This window comes from Glandiceps talaboti, chromosome 17 (assembly GCF_964340395.1).
Source record: "Glandiceps talaboti chromosome 17, keGlaTala1.1, whole genome shotgun sequence".
Taxonomy (NCBI): Eukaryota; Metazoa; Hemichordata; class Enteropneusta; family Spengelidae; genus Glandiceps; species Glandiceps talaboti.
The window spans coordinates 6,738,491-6,766,310 of NC_135565.1; the positions used below are offsets into that span (position 1 = coordinate 6,738,491).

Here is a 27,820-nt window from a genome sequence, read left to right on the forward strand (position 1 = left end):
TGTGATATGTAGCTGCTAAAATCAGTCAGGCCTTGTTTTCGCCCAGAAATTTCTGTGTGTTTACGTTTGGATATACCTGTTGGATCACCACAATTTCCAACAGCAGTGCGAGAGGTACGTAAAAATACAATCTCTGTGAGAAATTGTAGTTTTAATGTTGAACGCCTTGCCCACGCGCTGACGTCGACTTTCGTGCTCACCGTCGCGTCGCGTCGTGTGTCCTGGCTGGGTACGACGAGCTTCCGTCGACAGTGACAGACAATCATATCACCAGCTGTTATAATGTCGTTACCAATATACGACTGGTTTTGGTCAAAAATATCAAAAATGTACACGAGTTAGGCACTGTCTGTGCTGAACGTTGATAAAGTTACAACTGGCAACATTTTACACAGTTACACAAGCATTAGATATATGATACCTCACTCGTCGAGACATAATAAACTTAAATTCGATTGACCGGGGAGGCGGGGGGGGGGGGTGTTATTTACGAGAAGATAACGCTACTTACAGTAACTATGAAAATTGAGTCGAGGTGAAATAACTTCGCACAACAAACTCCTGAAAAATCTACTAAATTGACTTGATTATGAAAAACAGGCAGCCATGCTGTTATACATGTAAACTGAAATATTTTGGAACTCAATCTTACAGTGTTACATCGTGTCACGGAGGCAAAAATGAAAATAAAATATTTCTTTCTGACAATATGACTTCAGAAAAAAGGTTAGGCAGGTCGGGATCTCATTTGATTTAATATTTTTGGGGAATTTTTTTTTTTTTAATTTCGTTGTTGTTGAAAAATTGTTTTGACCCAAATTCAAGATACTCATTAATCACACTTCTTCTCTGTGATACTATAGAGTTTGATGAGGTGTAGGTCAGTAAAATGAAGGAATTATATGGAAGTAGACGAACACAATATACAGACTCTACTATATAAACTCAATGTACATATGTACAATTTGAAAAGACCTGGTTCCTTTGGAATGAGATATTTGAAAAATTACCAAAGATATGTTGGCAAGAAAATGTATAATTGTATGGAGTCACATTGAAGTAACTTCTCACCATTTAGTTTTACTTTATTGAATGAAAAAAAAAAACATGTCTGGGCTGGACATCTTAACTGGGGTCCGTCAATTAAGCTACTGGCAACACATTTTTTTTGTTTATTTGACCATATTGGTGTTGGGTTCCAGACTTTAATATAGGTTAGTCATGCCACTCCCCTGGGGCCTTATGCCACCCCTAGGGCCTTTACAGTTCAGTTGCCATTTTTTTAGGGAACAAATAAAAACATTGATTGTTAATTTTTGCCTAGGAAAATTTCTAAAATAAGTTAACTGCATGATTATGGCATATATACAAAATATACATACATGTAGTTGGGAAGGTAATATATCTAACAGCACTGCAAATTTGTGTAGTTTGACAGTTCTTTTTTTATTTATTTTTTATTTTTTGTATGTATAGAATTCGATATTGTATTTTCTTTTGCTTAGCTGTAAGGTAAAGATGCCCCTTACCTATAAATAGTATGATATTGTACATTATGGTTTGTGGGGGGTTGGGGGGTGAAAATTGATCTCAGAATATTTATGTACTATAGTATAAAAGAGACTTGCAAGTGCACTTGCATGATAGACACCTATTAAAAGGCCTAGTGATAGGGTGTGTGTATGTGTGTATACAGACATACACACATACACACATACATACTGTACATACATACATACATACATACATACACACATACATACATACATATACATACTACATACATACATACATACATACATACATACATATACATACTACATACATACATACATACACACACACACACACACACACACACACACATGTGCATGCATACAGAATGAATGAGCAGAGTGCGTCTCCAGCATGTAGCTTAGGTCCATTTCCAAATTTAGGAAAATACCAGCAATCCAAATGACTGATGTTGTTTTTTCCCAACATGAGGAACAAGCATGTTCATTTGCATACATTAGCAAGAATATAATTAATTTGCATATTGCTTCAGGTAGAAACAAAGTGAACAATTTGACCCAAACAGAATGAAGTAATTATGGCAATGAATGTTACAGGAGTAGAGTGAAAAACACGAATTAAAAAAACTAAAAACTAATAAATGTATAAAATGTCCTAAAATAAAAACAAAAGGTGTTTTTAAAAACTAATGAGGTTTTTATTTAGTTCATTCAGTTCATATTGACCTATTTGTTGGTTACAAATCCAGGCACTTGGTTGTTGCCATGGTGACAAATCTTGTGATATTATCAAACCATGTGACAGATAGTGTAGGTATCATCTGTTGACTAGTACTGGTTTGTCATGTGATCAATGGTCATGTGATCAAGTCATGTGATCAATAGTCATGTGAGACAGACAAGTCACAAGTCCATTGCTAATCAAAGGTATTCTGGGCTTGAAAACCTTAGGGGGAGGTGGGGGGGGGGGGTGGGTGGGTATGAAAACATACATTTATTTAGATAGACTGCACAATATATACCATGGTGGGGAACCCTGGGGTAAGCTGCCTGTGAAAATCAGCTGGTATTGTAAATTTTGCCAACTTACATTGTATCACCCTTTCTAACACTGATGGGGGCAATCCAGGTAAAATATGTGTATGTGTGGATATCCAGTGTACAGTTTTTACCGCCTTACCATCCTCTCCATATTAACACAGTTACTGGTTGTCAACCCAGGTAAAAGTGGTAAAACACCTGTAGAAATCCAGTAGATTTTATCTATTTATTAGCTCCGCTGTCAGCGAAAGCTGAAAGCGTAGCTTTAGGTATAGGTGGGTATTGAGGTATAGAGAGTAGAGTGAATCATAGGTGTCCGTCAAACTTTTATATTTTTACTATCTACTCCGTAAGTGACAGTCGGAATTCTTCGATATTTGGTGTGCATGTTCCCTGGGGGGAGGCTATTCAGATTTGTTCATGCCAAGTTGATCTGTGCCATTTTCAATTTTTTATGATTTTTTTTCATAAAATGTCATTTTCATCAACTCCTTGAAAACCTCTTATTAGATTGCTTTGATATCTGGCGTGTTGATGCGCAGGGGGTAGCTTACTCAGATTTGTTAATTTCAAGTCAGCACATCCTCATTTTTATTTTTTATGATTTTTTTTTTGTAATTTGAAAAAAAATGAATATGTTAATGAGCATAATGACCGACGCCATATTGGAAATCAGTCGACGAGACTTTAAGTAAACTGCCACTTTTCAAAAGACACTATTGACGTCAAACAAGCAATGTAATATGTGCTATAGTCATAATTCTACGCATTGGGCGCCCAAATGACAAGCGTTTGTTCGAAACAGGGTTGTAAACTTCAAATCAAATTCTGCACCCTTCTACATAATCAGCCAGTCCGCAACATCCTCATTTGCATACTCTATCCTGATTCGACCAGAAGCTGAAGGTGACCTCATTTGACCGAGCGATTTTCCACAGCAAGTATCTTGAGTATCAACACAGGACGTTCTTGGTACTCACTAAAATCACACTTCAGACCCACTATAAAAGTGTGATGTTTTCAGATAACATGTAACTTGTGGTTAATTCTATATTGTCGTGCAATTTGGAATGACAGTGAACCAGAATTCAGACAACTTGCGTAAGGAAGGGCATGCCAGGCATGCGGTTGAAGTTATGGCCGACAGTTCACATGTAAAGTTAAACGACATGAACGTGTCTTGCCTTTCCAAAATGCAAATATTTGGCAAGTAAAAATAATTAAAATAATTACAACTTTAATTTGGCTTCAGACTTTGCATTATGTTTTGCGTATCTTTCCCCATTTTACATGTAAATCCGAAAAGGCTCTCTCATCATGTCATCAGTGTCAGTGATCATACCACGCGGGGCTGCTTTGAGTACGAGCATGGAAGTATAACCCGTGGGTTATACTTCCATGGTACGAGCGAAGTGAGGCATGTTGAGGTATTTTGTTGAGAATTATAAATATTGCGAAATGTCAAGTACAAGGTTTAAATACAATGGAATGATGAAAAAAATGGCAGAGTCTGCTGACAGGCGCCGGTCACAAGAAACACTGTGAATTAAAATATCAGACGATGTATGTATTAATCGCCGACAATCCACCCGTATGCACGAGGGACTAACCCGGAAGCAAGTCGTTGTCAGCCATACATTACAGTGGTAACATCGTCCGAGAAATCGCTGCGTTCAGAATGTCATTATTCACAGAATTGTTGTTTTCGAGTGAAAACCCGTCTTGAATTGTATAACTCTAACAAATGAAGACATGTCAAGTTATATTTTGAAACTTGTATCGCTAGTTTGAGACGATTTTCTCACGTACTATAGTACTATCGAGGCTTACTTGGAAGTAGTAGGACCTTACTCCAGTTCATCGGGAAGTTTAGCCAGTCCGATAATTCTTTCTGGTTTAGTTTACAACACTTTTGATCACGCAGATTTTGTTGTTGTGATGAAAAGAAATTAAAAAAAAGATCATTTCAACCATTTCGTTGTGTTTTCTTTGTGAAAGGTAACCGAACATGAACGAGTGTTACCACTGTAACGTATGGCTGAGAATGACTCTCTTCCGGGTACTTGAGATTGTCGCCGTACGGAAACTAAGATGGCGATTAATACATTTCTTCCCTATATATATCTACCACAACTAGTACAAGTTGAATGTTGTTGACTTTGTAAATTTGTTAGAAAATTGTAATTCAAATTCCCTCAAAATTATTTTAGATCCCTAGTTTATTTCATTCATCATTAAAATTTTCCAGGGTTACAGCTGTAAGACACTGGAATTATTTATAGCCAACCTCAAAATCCTTTCTTTTTTTTTTTCTTGTGTGCATTTCCCAGTCATTTTTTTTCTGAGATTTTGTGCAATTTTTCATAACAGTAGATTTTTGTTATAAAATGGTGACTATGGTATAAAAGTACAATACATTATCAACTTCTGTGTAAAATGTGTTTTATAGTGAGACATCATATGAAACCACTAACCACTTTATTGCATCGCTAAAACAAAACTGCATAGTGAAGAGCTGAAGACCTGAACCACTTCTACATGTCACCAAAATAAAAAATTAAATTAAAAAAAAAAACAGCGGAGCTATTCTGACCGATAGGTCGCTTGTTAAAATTACCACCTATATTGATCTTATCTTTAATAAAGCAGTAATAAAAAACAGGAGTCTGGATACTAATATGGTCTTTGAGATCTGAAAGATTTGATGAAGGATAGGATTAATACAGCACTACACTATAGCACTGACTGGCAAGGCTGGTAATACACCTACAGGCTAGATTAACTACTTATCACTTGAAAGGAAAACAATTTCATGTTTTATTACTACAAACAGTTATAAACTTGTAGTAAGTAGGTGATAACTACTAGTACTTGCTGTCTAGCTATGGGGGGGGGGGGGGTGATCGTGGTGGAAATGTATGGCCAGGTTTGGTCAACCTGTGGACCTAAATTTGTATTATACCTAAAGATTAACTTAAGTGTGCTAGTCTTTGTACAATTTGCTTATTTACCTGTTTCATAAATACCAAATCAGAAAGTCTGTAACGTTCCACATACATTAATTTCTATGCCTAAACTGGTAGACTGCAAGATACGACGTAACGTCAAGTTGTTCAGGCTTCTGAACTTGAGTGCTGGCTGATACATAACATGGCACGAATGTCATCTGAACTTGTACTGTTGTAGTTGGCATTATTTCCACTATTAAATTGTAGTTAATGCAGTCACCTGTAAAATTAAATGCGGGCCAATTTACCAAATATCCCCTCCCTGTCACTTGGTCTCATACAACCTTTGTACATGTATGTACCACAATCATTTATTTATTTATAGCATTCATCAAGTGTAAAAGTATACTGTTTCATTTGCTAATTGACCACATTAGAAAGGCCACATACAATGTACTACAGACTTGTAAATAAACCAATTGAAACAGTATACTTTTACACTTGATATATGCTATAAAAGGGTGAAACACAGTGCTTTATTACTTCAATCAGTGTTACCCCTTGTAATTTGTCTGTAAGTAGTATAAAGTCACTACATACTTCCTAGATGTATTTTGTATACTGTAATCTTGCATCACACAGGAAGTGTTATGTCAATGTCATTTCACAAGACAATAGATAAATACATTACATCATTCAACTTGTATGTAAATATCTATTGTTGTCACAGAAGTTTGAAGGTAACTGTACTAATAAAGTATTTTATACCAGAAATTGGTTTTTGTTTACTTGATGTTTGTAGAATTGTTTGTGTTCTTCAGTACTAGTTTGATAAACTGTTGTTGTATACTTAATATCAATGAAGTGTTCCAAGTGGTTTAGTTATTTTACTAAATATATATATACATGTGCTTAGCCTGACATAAGTGTCTGATGCATGTACAAATAGCTGTCCTGAAGTTAGAAGAGCTAATAACAATAATAATAATAATTAGATGTTATTGCTCAATATTTTTTCTTTGTTTAGCCAAGGAAAATACGGATGACATAAGGGGGCCTTTTGTAACTAGACAACCCTAAGGTCACAAGTATTTTCTGGCTGAATGTAGAAAAATATTGGAGAATAACATAATTATACCAGCGCCAGTAACATCAAAGAAAAATTAGGGATAGTAATTCATCGTCGCAAACCACGACCGTTTTACGGTACCGTTCTTAACGAGCCAGTCCCTACTATTATTATTATTTATTTCGAAGTGTAGTGGAAACAACAACTCTAGTTTGGAAGAATGTGGTAATTCTACAATTTTGAACGTTTCGACTCATATTTCAAACATACAAATGTATCAGAACCAGTGACGTAGACATGTGTTGACGTGATATGTGCGTTGTCGTGATGTAGAATGACTAGAGTATAATATTCCATATTTTTTGTTGAACCTGGCTTATGCACATGGTATAGTGATCTTTATTCGTCCAAATTAAAATTTGGAAACTTGTTGAATGGTTGCCACAAGAGTCAAAAACAGGCTAATGTGTATGATGTAGTGGGCCCTCTCCTACATGTACAATCATGACAGGTATGGTCGATAAAAAGTTTACCAGATGTTGTATTACTTAGATGTACTTCAAACATCTTTTAAAAAGGCCAGTTCACATGCAAAATGTTGAAGATTCAACCTGCTTTTGTAGCGAATAATTAGTATAGACAGTGGAGGGGAAAACATAGGCAAGGTGATACATAGTCTTGATGCCAGCATGGTCTCTGTAAGTGGTAGTGTAAATCGTAAGGATACCACATAGGAACCAGACTAGGTGATCATACAAGGATCCCATGAGATGTTACCCTTCAAAGGATATGCCACAGTGGCATGTCCTTTTCCCTTCTGAGATTCTGAACTTCTTTCCAAAAATTCTTCATGATTACAGTGTTTAGGAAAAATATTTTCCAAGCGTTTTGATGAATTTGAGCTCCAATACCAGAAACTAAGAATGCACATAGTCGTTTGCATCTTATTACAAATTCAACCAGAATGGAGAACAGTGGTCCCACTGTGTTAACAAAAGATACACATTTGTAAGCAAGCTAGGGGTAGGGTTAGGTTAGGGTTGGATTTAGGATTAGGGTTGGACTCCCTAGCATAAACCTGATTTGTTTTTCTGTCAGTAGTTGGACATTGTTGTGCATGGGTCTTGCTGAAACATGAAGCTGAGAGAGTGCTGGTAGATTTAAGATTTTACTACCCTTTTAACAAAACACTTGTTTGGACAGTACAACAGAGACAGTATTGTTCAAAGTCTGCTGGAATTTTCCCCTTGTTTGTAAACTCTTAAAATTACTGTAGAACAATCTCGCTTGCCATTCACATAGGGTATTCAGAACGATTTTGTTGCTCTTCTCTTCCATTGAATTTTAAATGGAGTATTATGGTTGTACACTTTCTCAGTAATATAATTTGTATTGACACTAAGGTGTGAACACAGTACTAGTAATGGGGGGGAGGGGGTGGGGGGTGATGGAGGTTTCCTGGTGACCTCGGATAGAGTTTACTGTACATGTACCTGCATGGACCTCGGATAGATTTTACTGTACATGTACCTGCATGCCGGGTGGGGGTGGGGGGTGGGGGGGGGGGGGGTGGGGAGTACCATTTGCCCACTCTGGTGAGGGTGTGTGGCCAATGCTGGAAACCCAGGCTCCATTTATAGGTCTCTTCCTTGACCACAAGGAGTCAGTTGTAATTGGATAACTTGACATGTACATGTAAGATTTACACATGTACAAAGAAAATGTACTTTATTTACAAACATGGTCTTTTTGAAGATTGTACATACATATTGATGTTCACCAAAGATATTCAAAATACACATATTAAAATTAGTTGAAATTATTCTAAAGCTGATAAATTTACATATTCATGTCAATATTAAATATTTTCATGCTGATTTACATATGTAAATTTAGCCAGTGATTGACAGGTAGCCTAGAAACATGCTACATTGCTAGTAGTGGTAGTTTTACTCAGGGGTGGGGGTGGGGTGTTGTGTTACTCCCCCATTTGACTACATGTATTTGTAATATACATGTACATGTAGAACATTGTACTGCACATGTACATTCTACATATGTATGTGCTGCCGTTTGGGCATTGTCACAAACCACGGCCTGTTTTATGGCAACGTTCTTAACGAGCCTCCTTTATTTCGAAGTGTAGTGGAAGAAATAATAACTCTGGTTTGCGAGAATGACGTTTGGGGTGCATTTTCTACCTTTGATCTAAAATGGGATCTGGTGTTTTTCATCTAAAGTGGTGTCCACTCTACTTTATTTTTGGTTTTGTTTTGTCTAAAATGTGGACCATTCTGGTACCAAATCATAATTGTGCCATTAATTGCTCCAAAATATTGCCTCTTTAGGCAAGAAAAATACATTTAAAGAAAAAATACAAAAAGAGTGAACACTGAAAACTACATTTTGCGATCCACCATTTACATATATGGAATGACTTCTAAAATTTGGTCTTCTAATGGGCTAAAATGAGGTATTGGTTTTTGGTCAAAATGAGTCTAAAATGGGGTATTGGTGTTGGTCAAAATGGGTCTAAAATGGGTATTGGTTTTGTTCAAAATGGGTCTAAAATGGGGACGGGTCTGGGGTTGGCAGTACAATGTATGTTGGCTGCACACCCCTACCAGAGCTAGCTACTGGTACCGCCTGCAGTGTCTTAGTTTAATATACCATGTGTTTTTAGTACAAACCGTTTATCTAGGGTAAAGGTCTTTTGTGTACACCACATCACACTAATGCAATCATTATCATAGTTGATTCATCATCATATGATCTGTCAATAATTAATTTCTTTCTTCATGTCGATGTTTTGGATCAAATCCATATACATGTACAATGTATTTATGTATGCATACACATATATACATATATGGTTGGCATTTGGATTAATAACATGTATGTCTGCATTTTGCATATATCTGACTTGGTGAGTGTGAACTACATGTACATTTGTATGAGAACTTTCCAACAGCACGGTGTCTTATCTTACCTAGTGAGAGCCAGACAGACACACACACAGACACACACACAGACACACACATAGACAGACAGAGACAGACAGACAGACAGACAGACAGACAGACAGAGACAGACCTGTCAAGAGGAATTTAGTTAACATGGAAATGGGAGGCATACAAACATACAGAGATCAAGAGACGAAAAGAAGCCAAGAGAAGCATACATACGTACGTACGTATGTACGTACGTACATACATACATACATGTACATACATACATATCAATGTACATGCATACATACATACATACATACATACATACAAACAAATGTACATACATACATACATACATATATATACACACACACATACATACATACATACACACACATACATACATACATACATACATACATACATACACACACATACACACATACATACTGTCATACATACATACATACATACATACATACATGTAGTAATTGTACATACATACATACATACATACATACACACATACATACATACATACATACATACATACATACATACATACATACATACATACATACATACATACATACATACATACATACATGTACATACATACATACATACATACATACATACATACATACATGTACATACATTCAGACAGACAGACAGACAGACAGACAGACAGACACGTACATGTAGACCAACCAAGTTACTTGTACAGAAAATGTTTGCATACATGTACATCAATAAACTTTGTCTTCTATGTACATTTGTATGTACATGAATGCAAATTGTGTGTGTGTGTGTGTGTGTGTGTGTTTCTCTAAAGTTAAATATTAATTAACATACACAATACACTTTTGAGATAAGGATGAATAATATATCATATGTCATTGAGTGTACATTTGTGTATGACATGTTTTATGCATAAGATAATTAATTAAAGGCTGAAATATGAACAGTGGGTCCCAGCTGATTTCTGAAAAAAAAAACTGAATTGGTCCTTGTGCTAATGCTATACATGATGTACATTCCCAATATTTTTTTTCTGGGGTGAAAGCTGTGTGTATAGTACATGTGCAAGTACATTTGTACCTGTTGACATGTACATGACATATGTATGTTTACAATAGTACTATACAACTGTTCAATACACCTGTACATACGTGTACAAATGTACATGTATTTCTGTATGCACAGCAGTTTTTTTAGGTCATATTCTACATGTTTTCTTTATTCAGAAAGCTTGCCTGAAAAAAACAGCTGCCGTAATATTGTAGTAGTGAAGTTCATTTTTTTATTCTACATGTACATTAAATGTATACAATCATAAATTTCCTCTATTGAGACAAATCTAAGAAAAAAAATATGTTTGCAAACCTTAGCCAGTCTAGCATAGGACATTAATATTTGAAATTAATATCTATTTATGATTAATATTAATATTTGATATATTAATATTATAATTTGATATTAGTATAATCCTGACCTACATTAGGATACATGTAACAGAAATATTTTTTTTTGTGATCCAATATGGCAACTTCAGAAAGTGTTGCTAGTCTCTGAGTCTGAGGTCCCCATTTCATGATGCCATTTTCAAATGAAAATGCTATTATCATTTTCATTTTAAGTTTTACATGATAAGTCAGCCATCAAACATTTTTGACCGTCCACAGAAACACCGAAGTTTGAACAATGAAAAAATGATGCTTTTGCTCATGCGTAAACATTCTGAAATGGTTTAAGCGCATGTACATTGTAAGGACGTCATCGGTGGGGGTCGTTCCTGAGGTCAAATATGGCTGTTTCCAAATGTTGGATTTTTAGTCATCTACGCAATGCTGTTTTTCAATCTTTCCATTTTCACGAATCGCCTGTTTAAATGGACTCTCTTTACAAATGAAATAGGGATCATTTTCAAAATGATCCAATTTCAACAGCAAGGTCCAAATGCAACAAAATAATAATTGCGTTTAACTAAACTTTCATTTGAAAACAGCATCATCCTGTAAATAGGGCATGAACCCTCTTGCAATTTTCACCTCAGAAACAGTAAGATGTAGATAAACAGATGTCAATACACATGTTTGTATAAGTTGTTGTTTACACTAAGTTTTGTCAGAAAAATAATCAAGTGTCACCAAGTCAGTATGAGAGTAGGACTGCAGGCATTGTAGAGGTGACAGAGAGTGACATTTCTAGATAACAAGAAATAAAGTCGCAGTCTCACATAACAATAGTAAAGATAAGATATTGTATTCTCGAAGTAATAAAGAAACTGACAGTCAGCTACTCAAACAACTTATTCTTTGTTTGCTATTTCTGTGATGTAGACTGTAACTTTAATAGATACATGTACATTTTGTAACTTACGCATGTAATTTACACATTTGACCAATGTGCAAGGGCAGGTGTCCTGTCATGGCGTACCTTACAGACTATCTGTGATAGTACATGTAAATGTAGGTTGCACTGCATACTCAAACAAGTCCAAATGGCCAATTTTCAATACAAGGTCAGTGTCTCAACACTTCCAATGAGTATCAAGCTAAAATTTACACGAATACAGTCCCCAAAACGCAACTGTTTTTATACAGGTGACAGATTTCTTTCATGTATATTCATAATAGTGAATACCCTAGTCCAACATTTAGTATTTGGAGATAGGAAAAGTGTAATACTCTCAAGAGTCTAAAACAGCAGTTTGATTCAACTTCAGGGACTTTAATTTACTGGGAAAAAACAACACCAATGAAAAAAGGTAAAAATATATTCCAAGTGAAAATTTAGTAGTTCACAGTAGCTTAAAGGAAAAAATCAAATAACTTGGCAGAAAGATTGTGTCATTCTGATTGAAAACTTTTAACTTCAGGCACAGGTCAAACCAGGTCATTTGATGATTTATAAGCCTGCTTCGAATGTATACCGGACATTGTATTTCTAAAGGTTTAACAATATTTCTTCACAGCCCAAAAAGGGAATAATAGGACTAGTCCAGTAGGAGTCAACGACTTGAAAAAAAAAAGGAGTGGTTATGCTAAATGATACCTACATCATATCTTAATGCAAGTCAAACTCTAAACTTAAGGTAGGGCAAAGTTCTTTTTGGGTTAAAAGCATTCACAACTTTGGAGAGAAAGGGCTACATATTGAGGTCTGTATATTTAAATTTTTGCAGTGAAGTTCTTATTATTTCAAAAAATTTAGTTTTTTGTGAATACCAAGCATTCATAAATGTATGAAAAAACCCACAGTAAACAGTATTGAGCTCTCAAGATTCATTTTCTGATGGAGTGTCAATCTAATTTTAACAGTGGACTAGCCCGATGTTAAAATAGGTCTTGCATTAACCCTTCCAGCGCTAACACATGCTGGTGAGGTGTTAGTGCCAACCTAGTGTAGCACTGAACTAGTCTGGTATTAACATCTAGGACTCATGCTGTCATTCCCTCTTACATGTAGTTGTTAAACAAACACATGCTGGTGAAGTGTTAAGTGCCAGCCTAGTGTTAGCACTGAGCTAGTCTGGTGCAGGCAGTAAACCCTGCAGTTGCCAGCACATGCTGGTAAGGTGTTAGTGTCAGCTTAGTGTTAGCACTGAGCAGCCAAGCATTAACCCTTGCAGTTGCCAGCACATGCTGGTGAGGTGTTGGTGCCAGCCTAGTGTTAGCACTGAGCTAGTCTGGTGTTAGCGTACATGTAGGACTGGTGCAGTCATTAACCAATCCACATACTGGTGAGGTGTTAGTCAGTGTCAAACCAACTTGTTACCACTGAGCTAGCCCAATGCTGCCAATCTGAACATGATCTTTGAGCTTTGCCCAAGGCCCACATACAATGTAGACACATTCTAACATTTCAGGTTAAAATTATTCATAAAAGTACATGTAGCAGCAAATCTGGGGGATTTGATTTTGTTCATTTTGTGCAACACATTAACTTGAAGATTACATTATTGTACAATAGAACTTCCTTTCTTTTAACATTCTGCAACAATCTAACTTGCTAGGAGTACCACTCACTTGTGTTCCATCAAAACAATTTTCAACACTGAGAAATTATAATGCACATGTACTTGTAACTGTGAAAGGTGATCTATAAAAAAATAGGGGAGAGAAATGGTTGTCATCAGAATCACATGTACATTTTGTATAGATTAAGATCATTCTGAACAAAAGATTGTTCCTGTGTATACTATACATGTAAAGTATGTTCCTGAATGGCTCTACTATGGTAAGACCCTGGGCGTGAATCGTGCGCCTTTAACTGGTGTTGTACAGTTAGAGCACATAGTTACTGCTCTAAGTCTAACACTACAAATCAGACCATTGTTAGTGATTGATTGGTCCTTGCTGTCACCTCTAATCACAACCAGCGACCCATAACTTATGGCCTGCATCTATTCATGGCGTAATCCATAGAGGACAACAGACAATTTAGGTGTTAATTGGAAGTACAATGTTATAGTCACATGTACAGCACATGTTAAACTGCTGTATGGCTACTGTTAGTTAGTGTCACAGGACATCTTTAGGAGATGACAGGCAAGGAACTCTTTCTAAACAGTGAGAAACCTGATGACGAGGGTACTCATTGTCATCAACTGTAGCAGTGTAGGGCAAGGGATAAAACAATTTTTGTTGATAGTGAGAAACCTTACAGCTGGGACTATTAGACTGAGAGAGACCTTACAACTTACAAGGACTCGTAAGTTTGTTGATTGTGAAATCTGGGAATTTATACTACAGACAGATAGACCAAGAAGATATATATTCATAGACTCTGAGACCAGACTGAAGGCAAGTCATTTCAGTTGCACTGATTGAATTTGCACTAAATTTTGATTTGAAGACAAAAGTCCCCTCCAAGATCTACGAGAATGTATAAAATATATTTCTAGGGTATCTTTGAAAATTTGAGTAAAGTTTGTAAAATGATCAGCTGGACTTCAGAGTGACAGCATACAGTGTAGCTGGCATTTACAATTTATATTGTTTAACTGTTCTTAAAATCAATACACTGGTTGTTTGTCTTTTCAAGTGTTAAATGTCAATGATCTGAGCCTAAATCAATATGTAAATGACTTAGGTGAAGGTTACTCAGTATTGTCTATAGTACATGATGAGGACACAGGTACATGTATTGTGTTTTGGGATCAGGAAATGAGACAATGTGTGGGATGAATATGGATGTCCACATGAAGGACACATATTGGCAAGTTAACATGGAAAGGGGTTTGAATGTTAGGAATCAAATCTTGTGTCAGAGTATCCGGTGGACTGGTGGTTTTATGTGCAGAGTTGGTCCAAGCTAACAAGCTTGGTTACTGACTACATACGACTAACACTGAAGTAAAACACTTTCTCTTTGTGCTGCACTTGTGTACTTGATATGGATGTTATTAATGTAAGTAAGTAAAGGTTGTTTATTATAGTGACATGTGATATACATTTTACAAATTGGCAATAACAATATCAGAAAGCAAACACATCACCCAGCCCACCAGGCTTATTAGTCACTACAAAACTGAATTACTCGTATAAAGCACTTAAAAATAAGGGGTGCAAAGAGGACATTCATAACAAGTAAAGAAAAGTAACATACTACATTGTTATATAAAGATGATTACACCTTCTGGTGTAAGCTTTGTGAATAAATTTACAAGTTGCTCTAGGCATATTGATCATTATAAAGTTCCATTTCTCAGTCTCATTAAAGTTTACAAAATTTGGATTAGACTCAAGTATAATATTGTAAAAATGTGTTCTTAAATCCTGATAGAATGAACAGTGAAATAAAAAGTGAGATTCATCCTCAATTGAATCTGCATTACATAACACACAGAGGCGAGCATGTAACACCTCGCCCCTAAAACGACCTGTTTCAATCCTGAGTGGAAGTATTCCTATTCGTAACTGAACAAAAAGAGAACGTTCAGCTCTCGACAAATCTAAATCTAAATAATTAATGATTGTGGTACATACAGAAAACGCTTTTTTAAAAATGTGATAAAATAAAATACAAAATCTACCCACCCCACCTATTCTAAAATTAAGCGTAATTGGAACCACACAAATTTAAATATGTTTTTATTAGGCTTTAGCAAATTACTGGAAAGAAACATACATACATGTATGACAAATTTCATCACTTTTTTCCCCAAAGACTTTCTTTGTCAAAATTAGAAGGTTAAGTTTAGCATAGACAATGGACAATGTAAGACTAACTAAACATCAAGGTCAACTAATCAGCTGATTGGCAGTGACCTTTACTTACAATGTAGTTCAAATGATATTATTTATTAATGTTGCTAAAAATGAAATTGCTAGTTTCACAAAATTGGTAAAGTGAAATTATTTTCACAAAGTTGGTAAAATGGCATTTGTTTTTTGCACGAAGTTGGAAAACATAAAATTGTTAGTTTCACAAAAATTGGTAAAATTATATTGTTAGTTTCATTTAGCAAGTCTGTAGTGCAGTCATGAAATTTGGATTTTTAAGGAAGAATTTTCCAGTTTGGCAGATCATGGAAAAGTGGGGGAATGAGTGATACTTCCATGGGTCAATATTGGATTTTAAAACTAAGGACTTGTGTTTCAGGAATAAAAACACATCAGGATTTGTTTGCTTTTAACTCAAAAATTTGTGATGGAATTAACTGAAACCAAACACTGGGCTTTTGTTTTTTAGCCAATCACAGTAAATAATGCAATTGTACACTTTTGTTTTCAACCTTGAATAATACAAGCATTGTGATTGGTAAATGCATAGTTTGTACTGATCAAGGTAATTCCGACATTTGGTGTTGATGTTGGCCAGCTGACAGAGCTCCTAAGTAAGTCCAGTGTTATATTTAACTGAGTTTTAGGTCATATATTTTGTAATGTTAATTTTATCCTTTAGAGTTGTCAGCAGTGTGCCGTCTAATGATTGTGTTGTTGTGAGTCAAAATGAGAAAAACTTTTCTTGTCAGTTACATTTTGTCCCACATAGTTAAGAAATAGGGGAACACCAAATTTTGGTGCGTCACTAGAATTGTGTGTGTTAGTGTTGTAAAATTGGCTTCGAGGGCCCACTGGTTGTCAGTCAGTTACGAGTAAGTTGTGTTACAGTATACCGGTAGTATACTCCCAGATTCATGAAATTTGAAAAGGACATTTTGATTTCAAAACTTCTGAAAGAGGACTAAAAATCATATACTGCTACTTTGAAGTTACACAGTATCTAAGTCATTCTAATATCGGTCACCATGGCCATCAAAAAGCTACTTCAACAAAGTCCATGGTGTCAAATAACAGGAAACTCATCATTCAGTATTTTGCTTACATGTACATACATAGGGTTCAGAACTCAATAAGTGACGGATATTGTAAAATTTATTTGTTTCTGATAAACTGAACGTGTCTTGTTAACCTTTTTATCTTGCCAGGTGTAAAGTATAATTGTAAGAGAACCCATCATGGCAAAACTGACATGTGGGTGTTTGAATATTGCCATTCATATCAAAGAAACAGAATTGAAGACGTTAGACAGAACAACACTTGGACTTTCCAAAGAACAACTCAAATATGAATTCTTCACACAAGAACTGACTACTGTTAATTTAGACTTAGGTGGTATCACAAAGGTAGGAACAATTTATTGAATATTGTACGTTTAGTAATAATACGTTCTTGTATCACAACCAAGGGTTCTTATGATTACATTACTTACCAGTAATATTTGACAAAGTCTGTCGACGTGAACAGGTGAAACGTTACTCGTAAGTAATAAGAATCCTTGGTCATTGGTACGAGAATATATTATCACTATATTTTACCAACCTGATGAAAGTACTAGTAGTTAAGGATATTGTAATACATGTATAATGTATATTGTATTAAAATTAAAATGCAAAGTCAATAATATGCTAAATGGCAAGCCAGTACATCACTTCCACCTATGTTCTGATCAATGCCAGTGGGGTATTTTAAAGTGAAAGTTAATGAACCAATGCATTTTATCTTGTGGAACATCCAACTTTTTTTAACACAACAAATTCACAGGGTGTCATTTCCATTTTAAGAGGAAACACCACTCCAGGAAAAAAAGGCATTTTCATAAACTATGAATGCTGGAAAGTCATTCCATGTTAATTTACATAACATCACCTACAATTGCTTGCAATTTCTGAGAAACATCAAGTTGATCTTGTGCATTTATAGGGTATCTGTGCTGTGGGCCATTGCATCATGGGAGTGAGCAGAAATAATATATTCATGGTTACACACTGAATATTCATGAGAGATGTTATACACTGCATAGAATAAGTACTCAGGATTCAAAGCAAAGTGGTTGGATTGATAGTTTCTCATTTGTTTCACCTTACAGGAACAAAGTTCTCTGATAGAAGAACGTAGGATAGCAGACTGGGTGACACATCGTTGTAATAACTGTAATATGGCTGTGTATGCATTACATGCAACTAAAGGCATGGATAGAGTATTAGCATCAGTACAACTAATGGTAAGTTTTTGTATCTTCTGTAAAATTTATTTATTTTGACACTTCATGAAAAGTTGGGTCGGAATGGTAATTTAGGATGTGTCAGGTACACTTTAATTTGGCAGTAATGCAAAACGAAAAAACGAAAGTAGACTCACTACTTGTAAATACTTGCTTGCCGTATTGAGAGCAACTTTTGGTGACACCTTTCTCAACTGTACAACTAATTTAGAAACATGACAGACAGTATTTAATAGTATGTTAGTTGGATTTATTTCTGCGGACAAAACTTCACACATATTCAAGTAAAATACATCCAGTGCCAACAAACTAGAGTAACCTAAATATATGACGAACATACCTTCCGATGAATCCATTGTAAAAAATAAACTATGCTCTCATTTCTAGTCAGATATGACAACATTTACTACTAAACTGCATTTGTTTATAATGGAGTACTTACCTTCAGCAATACTGCACATTTTATTCTTCTGGTAGGGATGTGTGAATGGCGCCCTCAGAGTTGAAGCTCTGAGAACTAGTAATACCAGGGCTTCATTAACATTCAGGTCTTGAATTAGATCTCCACTCATATCTAATCAGTTGGTCCAGGTATCATGGGCAATCTTGCCTTAGAGTTTCATTCAAACTGTCTATAACTCTTAAAGACATCCAGCAGACAGAGAGACAAACAAACAAACAAACAAACAAACAAACAGATAAATGGACAGACAGAGACATACATGTGTACATACATACATACATATATACACACAAACACAGACATACATACATACATACATACATACATACATACATACATACATACATACATACATACATACATATAGACAGATACAGACAGACAGACAGACAGACAGACAGACAAGAAAAAACCAGATAGATAAACAAGCAGACAAGGGGTAAAAAAATAAACTCCTTCCAACCTTCCTTGTCAAAAGCAATGATTTTGAGAAAGTATTAACCGGCACTCCCAAGTTGACTAGACTGGGTTGACACAACATTGTATAAGGTTATTTAAAATTGCTGTATTTCCCTGACACAAACCATTGTTTAAAATTGCTGTATCTCCCTGACACAAACCATTGTTTAAAATTGCTGTATCTCCCTGACACAAACCATTGTTTAAAATTGCTGTATCTCCCTGACACAAACCATTGTTTAAAATTGCTGTATCTCCCTGACACAAACCATTGTTTAAAATTGCTGTATCTCCCTGACACAAACCATTGTTTAAAATTGCTGTATCTCCCTGACACAAACCATTGTTTAAAATTGCTGTATCTCCCTGACACAAACCATTGTTTAAAATTGCTGTATCTCCCTGACACAAACCATTGTTTAAAATTGCTGTATCTCCCTGACACAAACTATTGTTTAAAAGTTCAGAAATAGTGATTCTGAATTAGTGGCAAACTGACACTGGTCTCAGCTAGATGTTAGTTTGTTTATTGTCATCTGAGACTGTCAAACTGAGATTGGTCTCAGATGGCTATTTTTTGCAAACTGAGACTCTCAGTTCATGGTCTCAGTTTAATGTTTTAGGTACCCCACAACTTAAACCTAATTTCTGAGAAATCAGTAACAGTTATGTTAAAAATCACCAGTTGTGTCCAAGCAGGCCAGACTGTTAATACAAATTTTGATGAAATTTGTATACAATTATTTTACTGTTTTTTTTTCAAACCAGAGTGTAAAAGTTCATAATTAGTTCTTTGAAAACTTTATAGAAACATTGTTATTAAAATTATGTTGCAGCTCCTTTCTAGAGCAATCGATAAATGTGTGAAAGTATAAATAAGTGCCTATGTATTTGTTAGACTGAGTAATAAACTTGTCCAGGTTTACTCTGTTCTGAGTTGTCACAACGTATACATCGGTACTTTGTAATAAGCTGTGTTAACATTTGATATAAACTTTGTTAGCAAGTTGCTGTAAACCTGGAAACTTTCGCTAAAGACTTATTTTTGCTTCTTTCACTGGACGACAAAGACGCAAAAATATGTAGTGACTAAAATACATTTTTTGTACATAAACACAGTATACCAGTCTGGTAATTAGTAAAATATAAGTAGTGACTAAAATGCCTTTTTGTACATGAACACAGTATACCAGTCTGGTAATTAGTAAAAATTAGTCTTTGAGAACTTAAACGCAAAATTTTCTAGTAGTGAAAATATCTCTAGGTTTACAGTATTATTTGTCATCTTCTTACAGAGTAATTCTGCTGACATTGAAGAACTTAAGAAATCAGAGTATTACTCACCATTATATAGGATTGTCTGTTACCATGGTAACACTGAGAGATCAGCAGCATTAGGTGAGTTAAAACTATTGTTGTGACATGTTGATAAAAACTTTTTGATGGATGATGGTGTAATAGGCCTTTCCAAAGTATGCCACATGGTGGCGCTCTCTACTTCCAGTCTGTGTATACCTTGGTGGTATACATGGTATAGTTTACTCAGTTAATCATAGAGCACTGCTGCTTTCCTCAATATCTGAACAATATGAAAAACATCCCTGATTTACATTTCTATAGAATACCAAGGGACAAAGCTCTTAAAGAAACAGAACTATAAGGTGATGATACCCCCAATTTGAGCGAGGGTGCTGTATATATTCTCAATTTTCTGTTTGCAGTCTAGAATGGCCTATTGCACACAATAGGGTGGCATTTCTGATGACTTCCAATGCCATAATTTTACAGTGTACATTTTTGGGGACTTCTAATGTTAACGCTATCTTCATTACCATTTACAGGGTGATTAGATTTGTACATCAGAAGCAATCTACCACATCAAACATCAATATAGTTTTAGTTTGTGTCTATCTTAGTAAACCAAGACCTCGATTGCCAGAGTTGTACTTTGAAATTTGTATAAAATTGAACAGAAGGGGTTGCATCTATAGATAACTCATGCTTGTCTGTATTATTTTAGGTCACCCTATCACTGGTAACCACGACGTTGTCAAGACAACAATAAACAGTCTACAACAACAGCTTGCCACATATCTAGCCAATGAAAAAGCAGCAATGGAGGAAAGGATAAGGTGAAGTTGAATATATAATTATATGAGTTTACTAGCAGTGGTTGGATAGATATACATGTATGTATACTGAAAGTAGAGATTAATGATTGATAGACCCTAACAATGAACAGCCCCCTCTAGTGGCACTGTCTAGTGGGTACCAGTAGATAGATCCTAGCTGTAAATAGCTCCCTCTGGTGGCATAGACTAGTGGGTCTATACACATAATTGAAGAATGAAATAGGTTACAACTAGTTGATAGACCCTAGCTGTAAATAGCTCCCCCTGGTGGTACAATCAAGTCAGTCTATATACATGTACATGAATGAAACAGAGTACCACCCAGTAGATAGATCCTAGCTGTAAATAACTCACTCTAGTGGCATGGACTAGTGGTTGTATTGATACAGAAGATAAAATGACACTTTACAAGCTGATATTGGCCCAGCAGTGAATAGCTCCCTCTAGAGGTAGGGCTTTAAATGTGAATTGTATGTTAGGAGGTAGTTGTGATATCAATAATCATCATGTACTAAAATCCTAGGATGTAACTAAAAGTGTCTTTAAATTTTGTTTTATTAGGCAGTACACGGAACAACAAAAAGAAATCTACATGAAACTTCAGAAGAAAGCGTACACAGATAAAAATGCAGTGGTTGGGTAAGTACATTAGTGTAAGAGTGAATTTTTAGGTGACACTGTTGGTGTTGAAGCATTTTTATGAAAATCTTCCTTTACACAGATTTTTGTGGATGTTGGTGTCAGTAGCACACTTACAGTGCATCCTCCTAGTGGTCAGGGGGTCCCAGGTTTGGCCAACTTCTCTTTTTCTCTTTCAGCATATTTTGCTATAAGGAAAACTGGTGGTACATTGGCATAGAACGTCTGCATTGTTGTATCTTGTGACTTTAGTGGGTTCAAAAAAGGAAAGGGGTGGGGGGGGGGAGGTGTGGTACAGTCACTGGAAGTCATGGTAGCATGATTGGTAGACCCCCGCACTCTGGCCAACTTTCCTCCTTCGTGATTTTACTACATTTAGTGAAAAGTAAAAGTGGGCACTCATCTGTTTTATGGCATCTGCAGTGTTTTAGCTTGTGGTTTGGATGGGTTTTACCATAGAAGAGAAAAAAAGGAGAGTATGGTAGCATTAATGGACTTAAACCTGGGTAGCATGCCTAGTAGTAGTAATGTGTCTGTCTAGTGATTAGAGAGTCTCAGGTTTGATTACTTGCAGTAGCCGACTTTTCTCCTCACAAAATTTCAGTTTACTACATTATCCGTTGCAGTCTTAATTAGAACAAAACATTTGGACTGTCTCCAAAGGAAGCAATTGTATATGTTATGAAATCAAATACTTTAACAAACATTTCAACTTTTAATTTTATTGTTAGATTAATCCTTGAAATGGAAGAACAAAAACTGAAGGATTCATTATCTGATGCAATGATGGAAAGTCCATTATCACCACCTAATAGGACATTACTAGGCAGCTCACCAAGAGGTAAGTATAGTTCTAATAGACGATTAGGGAAAATAATAATAATAAATGATAATAATAATAATGTTGGTTTTTATACAGCGCTTTCCCACTCTGTACGTGCTCAAAGCACTTTACAATTATTACCCCTGGCACAGATCTATAGTAACACAACAGCCCTTTATACTTCCTCAACTCCCTGGGGAGCATACAATTCATTACAATCTCTATAAGTGCATAGGATTAAAGCATTCACATTTCAAGCTCTATCCTACCAAGGTCCCCAATGATACAGCTGGGTAGACTGAGGCAAATCTTGCCCAAGGACTTTAGTCATTCAGAAACAAACGGCAGCGACAAGGCTTGAACCTGCAACCTGCAGATTCAAAAGCCAGCCACTCTAACCATTCGCCCATCATGACTTCACGAAAGCAACAGATAGAAATATGCCATATTCCACTGTTCACAAGCTATATTAAGGCCAGAAGTAAGGGCGAGATTAGTTAAATTTTGTAGTGTAAAGACAGCAACCACAAATTAAAAATTTATTTTCCATGGCAGTAATCCAAACATACACATTTTGTTCATGTTTGTGCATTAAACCTGTGTAGGTCAATAAAGATAAATGTAAACATCAACTATGATTTCACCCCTGCAAAAGGATGTGCAGATCCTGTACTGTACTGTGGTACAGGTCTGTGTCAGCAAAGATGAAACAGGGTTGTAACAGAGCTTAAGTCACAGATCGGTCATCAGAAGTGCGGCAACATAGCTGTGTGTATACTGCTGGTACATTCTGTCTAAAGAGCTTACATAATGAAACCGTGTATTAATACACCATATTCTAGTTACCTAAGATCCAATCATTTGTCATGTAAGAATCGTAAGAGGGTGCCAAAGTTTTGGCAAATTGATGGCTAATATTTGGTCATGGTCACTGACAGTATAGTGAGGTCACTGCCTGGACCAAGACAGATTACAGTTGACCACTAGGTGGCAGTATTGTATATTTACATATATATGTATTGTTATTTTTTCCAGTTACTACAATGGTGAGGTCACCACCTGGACAAAGACAAATACACAAATACGGAGAATTAAGTATCACACCGCTTGTCACAAGTTCAAGTCCTCAAGACTCTCAGGTGAGATTTGACTTTCAGATTAATGAATGGTATCTTGTAGGTACTGATAGATAGATTTTTCAGAGAGAGAAGTCAATCTATTATACATTTCTTAGTCCTCAAAGGGTACAGAGTTTACATCTCACAACAGAATAAATAAAAACAATATATACAACAATCCTTGAAAAAAGCGAGTAAAAACAAAGAAAATTGACAAAAAATACAACTTAGCATCGATTTAACAACGGGACAAAACTCTTTCTGTATCGACCTTTGGCACATTTAAGACACAGTATAATTGCTTTTACCCATTTCCCCATTTCTGTTACCGGCGTTCCCCAACCTTAGCAAAAACACTGATCACTATAAGAACATTTCAAACAATGGACAAAATGTGCCCTTTTGATAATGGAGGAAGTTTAACACATGTACTTGGAAAGAGTAGAAGGTTTCTTGAAACTGCTAGAATGTTAAGTAAATTCATAAATGGGAAGCATTTTTTATGTAACCACAGATACTGTTTAAACCTTTATAGTGGCCATATGATGATGATGATTGGGTACATATTTTGGATTTTGGATTTACAAAACAAGTTTATTATGGCTTCCTACTTGAAAAATCAATGGAAAACAACATTGACCAAGTCTGTGTTTGTAACTCAATTCAGAGCAAAAAGCTAAAAAATGTGGAAAAGGTTTGTTATTGTACATACAATAACAAATATTTTACACATTTATTAATCATTTGCCATTTATTGAGTTACAAACAAGGACTTGGCATATGTTGTTTCATGTTGATTTTTCAAGTAAGAAGCCATGATAAAATTGTTTAATGGACTAAGCTTCCAAAATAAATACCAAATCTTCATCCATATGGCCACTTCATTAATGTCTTACCATTGACTATTGTTTGTTTAGATTGATACCAATAGTGACAGTGAAAGGTCTCCAACCATGGTACAAACTAAACCTAGGAAGAACAGAGATGCTGATAGTAAGTATGCAACCATCACTATGAACATAGTTATGAGGAAGTCTGTAATTATCTTACCGATGCAACCAAGTGATGTAGATCATGGACAGCGCCCTCTATAAACACCTCATATGGTCTTCAATAGCATAAACAAAGCCATGGTTAAAGAATGCCAGAAATCATTGGTATAAACCTGCATTGATTTCCACTGATTTCACTGATTTGTTTTTACACCTGACCACCTACCATGGAAAATATTTTGAAGTCCTGCATGTGTCTTCATCCTGAGTTCACATCCCATTAAGAGTCTGGATGCAAAATTAAAATATCACAGCATCATGGCTTCCTACTTGGAAAATCAATGTGAAACAACGTATACCAAGTCTGTGTTTGTAACTCAATAATTTGTAAAAAGCTAAAAAATGGGTTAAAAGTTTGTTATTGTATGTACAATAACAAACATTTTACATGTTTTTATTCATATTTTGCAATGTATTGAGTTACAAACAAGGACTTGGCATATGTTGTTTCATATTGAGTTTTCAAGTTGGAAGCCATGATAAAATTGTTTTATAAATTAAAACTCCAAAATGAATACCCAATCCTCATCCATATGGCCACTTTAGCACTATGAACCTACCAACATACATGACAAGCAATCTCAGGGTGGAATGAATTCATAATGTGTACTGGACTAGAGAAGAAATTAACATGATTGATTTTCGTTTTCTACTTTCAGCTCTGTTTGATTTGGATGGCTTTGCAGAAGACTGTGAACCATTCTTTGAATCAGAAGACGATGATGGTGATGGTAAGTTAGCTGTCTAGAAATCTTGACATTGACAAAGTGTTCTTGGAAGTAAACACAGATAATTATGTTATATAATAACTGTCTAGAAATTGCATGGGAAACTGTGCCCCTTTCTGTTGCTGGAGTTCCCCAGCCATAGCAAAAACACTGGATAAGATCCTACTTTGTAGTGGAAAAAGTCCTTGGCCTAGGGAGTCTTTTGCATGAAAAGTCCTTGGTCTAGCGAATCTTTTGCATGAAAAGTCTATGGCATCTTAAAGGTTAAGATTCATTCTCGGCATAACATCATAGATTTCCTACACTTTCAGTAATGTGAGGATTTAGCTCTTAGAAGGGATACTCCCCAAATGTCAGCTATTTACAACCCATAACACCAAAGTAAAGCATTCTCTGAATGTACCACAACTGTTTATAGCATCCATATCAAGTACAACCCATAACACCAAAGTAAAGCATTCTCTGAATGTACTACAACTGTTTATAGCATCCATATCAAGTGTAAAAGTATACTGTTTCATTTGCTAATTGACCACATTAGAAAGATCACATGCTAGGCTTGTAAATAAACCAATTTAAACAGTATACTTTTACACTTGATATGAATGCTATAAACTAGTGTAGCACATAGTGAAAGTGCTTTTACTTCAGTGTACTTGTTGTATAACTTTTTTGGACGAAAACATTTTATCTAAATTTCACGGATATCTCTTTCCAGTCCAAGCAGAATTTACATATACTTTCAATTGTAAAATTCTCTTAATTAATTTTTTTTTACAGATAATTCATTAAACGAAGAGTCTAATTTTCATCAGCATCATCACCATTCACATCACACTATCAGTAGTAGAAGACCACAACCTCAGCAATATGCACAGTCTGTACCTATAAGTATGCCAATGTGGAACTCAGACAGGAGGTCATTTGATGACGACGATGAAAAGGTAATTTTATGTTATTAGTCCACGGGAGACGATAGGAATGATCTATGGTCATCTGTCCATTTATATGTCTGTTAATAGTGAACTTGCAATCCAGACTGAGCATGCTCAGATGCAAAGGACTATGGGATTATCTGTGGTTATTGTAATACCTAATCTTGAACTACAGATGAAATAAACCTCTCGTAATTGTCAAGGTGACTATGAATTGAATGTAACATTATTGTTTATGATGCTAATTGGTTAGTATTTAATATCACATTTCCCATGATGCAACATTCAACATGGTGGGTTTGCAAGTTCCCTATTGATGGCCCTAGATTTACAACCAATTTTAAAGTAAGAATGTGTATGTATATTGAGGCATGTAATAACATGTAAAAAATATAATATATTGGTAGGTACCGGTCCCAGAGCCAGATAAGATGGTTGCCAGTATGAAGGCACTTGCACAGAGTGTACACGATGGAACAGAAATGTTTGGTGACTTGCCAAGACCTAGGCTAAATACAGGTGACTTTAAGAAACCAAGGCCGTAGTCCAGAATATCAGATTTGGTACAACTTGATAAATCTATTGAAGAGATGGTTTCCTGAATGAAATATAATAATAAATGCTGCAAGGAGTGTATCTCTAGAGAGATGATTCAGATAAGGTGAACATACCAATAGTTTGTTTATAACAAGTAAGCTGATTGGTGAAACAGCAGTACAGTCAAGTTTGTCAGGCTGTTACAATGCATATGATTGGTCAATGAGAGAGATATGGGATGTTAGCTCCTATGATATGTCTCGTTTGTTAGAGGTGTAGGAAGATTAATCTGTAACTAGGTATATGATTGGTCATAATATTAGTGCCATATAAAACCATGAAATGGTAGTACTTTTGGCAACTGTTTTGGAATATTTCTCAGATATATATATATATATATTATGAAATAAATGTTGGAAGGTGATGAAACAGGATGACACAAAAGCAAGAAGAACATTTAGTAAAAACAGAGCTAAAATAATAATAATAACACATCTCAAAAACATTTACAACTACATATCTGGTTTTTACAACTTTGCTGCAAAGCTTAGATCAATTATGCTCTCTCCGTTTGACTTGTAACTACACAGTTATAGTATACATACAGTTGTAGATTGAATTCCTAGCATTTCATTTTAAGTACACAAAACAATATACTTGCTTACGTCCAAAGGATGAACTGCAGTTTCTGGTTCATAACATATAAAGAATACGCACAAATTAGTAAACTATAAGTAAAACATTTAGTAAGTGAAAAACTTAAATTAGATACTTCTGTACAATATTATGGATGGTTTTATTCCCATACATTGATAATATACCACCTTTCATTTCTTAAAAGTATATTAAAATATTACAGTTTCATGTTTACATCATTAATCATTAGTTACTTTGTTT

The 27,820-nt window shown here is 35.5% G+C and overlaps 1 protein-coding gene across 1 annotated transcript; it reads left to right on the plus strand.

The window, feature by feature from the left end:
• LOC144448660 (uncharacterized) lies at positions 1-27,459 on the plus strand. Its single transcript, XM_078138938.1, has 12 exons — positions 1-114; positions 16,962-17,159; positions 17,903-18,037; positions 20,255-20,357; positions 20,980-21,091; positions 21,653-21,730; positions 22,462-22,571; positions 23,589-23,692; positions 24,589-24,664; positions 25,383-25,454; positions 26,232-26,395; positions 26,794-27,459. The coding sequence occupies exons 2-12, from the start codon at positions 16,992-16,994 to the stop codon at positions 26,929-26,931; spliced, it is 1,260 nt and encodes a 419-aa protein (XP_077995064.1). The 5' UTR covers positions 1-114; positions 16,962-16,991; the 3' UTR covers positions 26,932-27,459.
• Positions 27,460-27,820: the final 361 nt, after the last annotated feature.

Excerpts from the sequence above, each read along its gene's own strand:
- LOC144448660 (XM_078138938.1), top strand. The coding sequence starts at position 16,992 with ATGGCAAAACTGACATGTGGGTGTTTGAATATTGCCATTCATATCAAA. Across the intron at positions 20,358-20,979 it reads TGAGAGATCAGCAGCATTAG|GTCACCCTATCACTGGTAAC; the intron begins GTGAGTTAAAAC and ends GTATTATTTTAG. Across the intron at positions 22,572-23,588 it reads ACTAGGCAGCTCACCAAGAG|TTACTACAATGGTGAGGTCA; the intron begins GTAAGTATAGTT and ends TATTTTTTCCAG.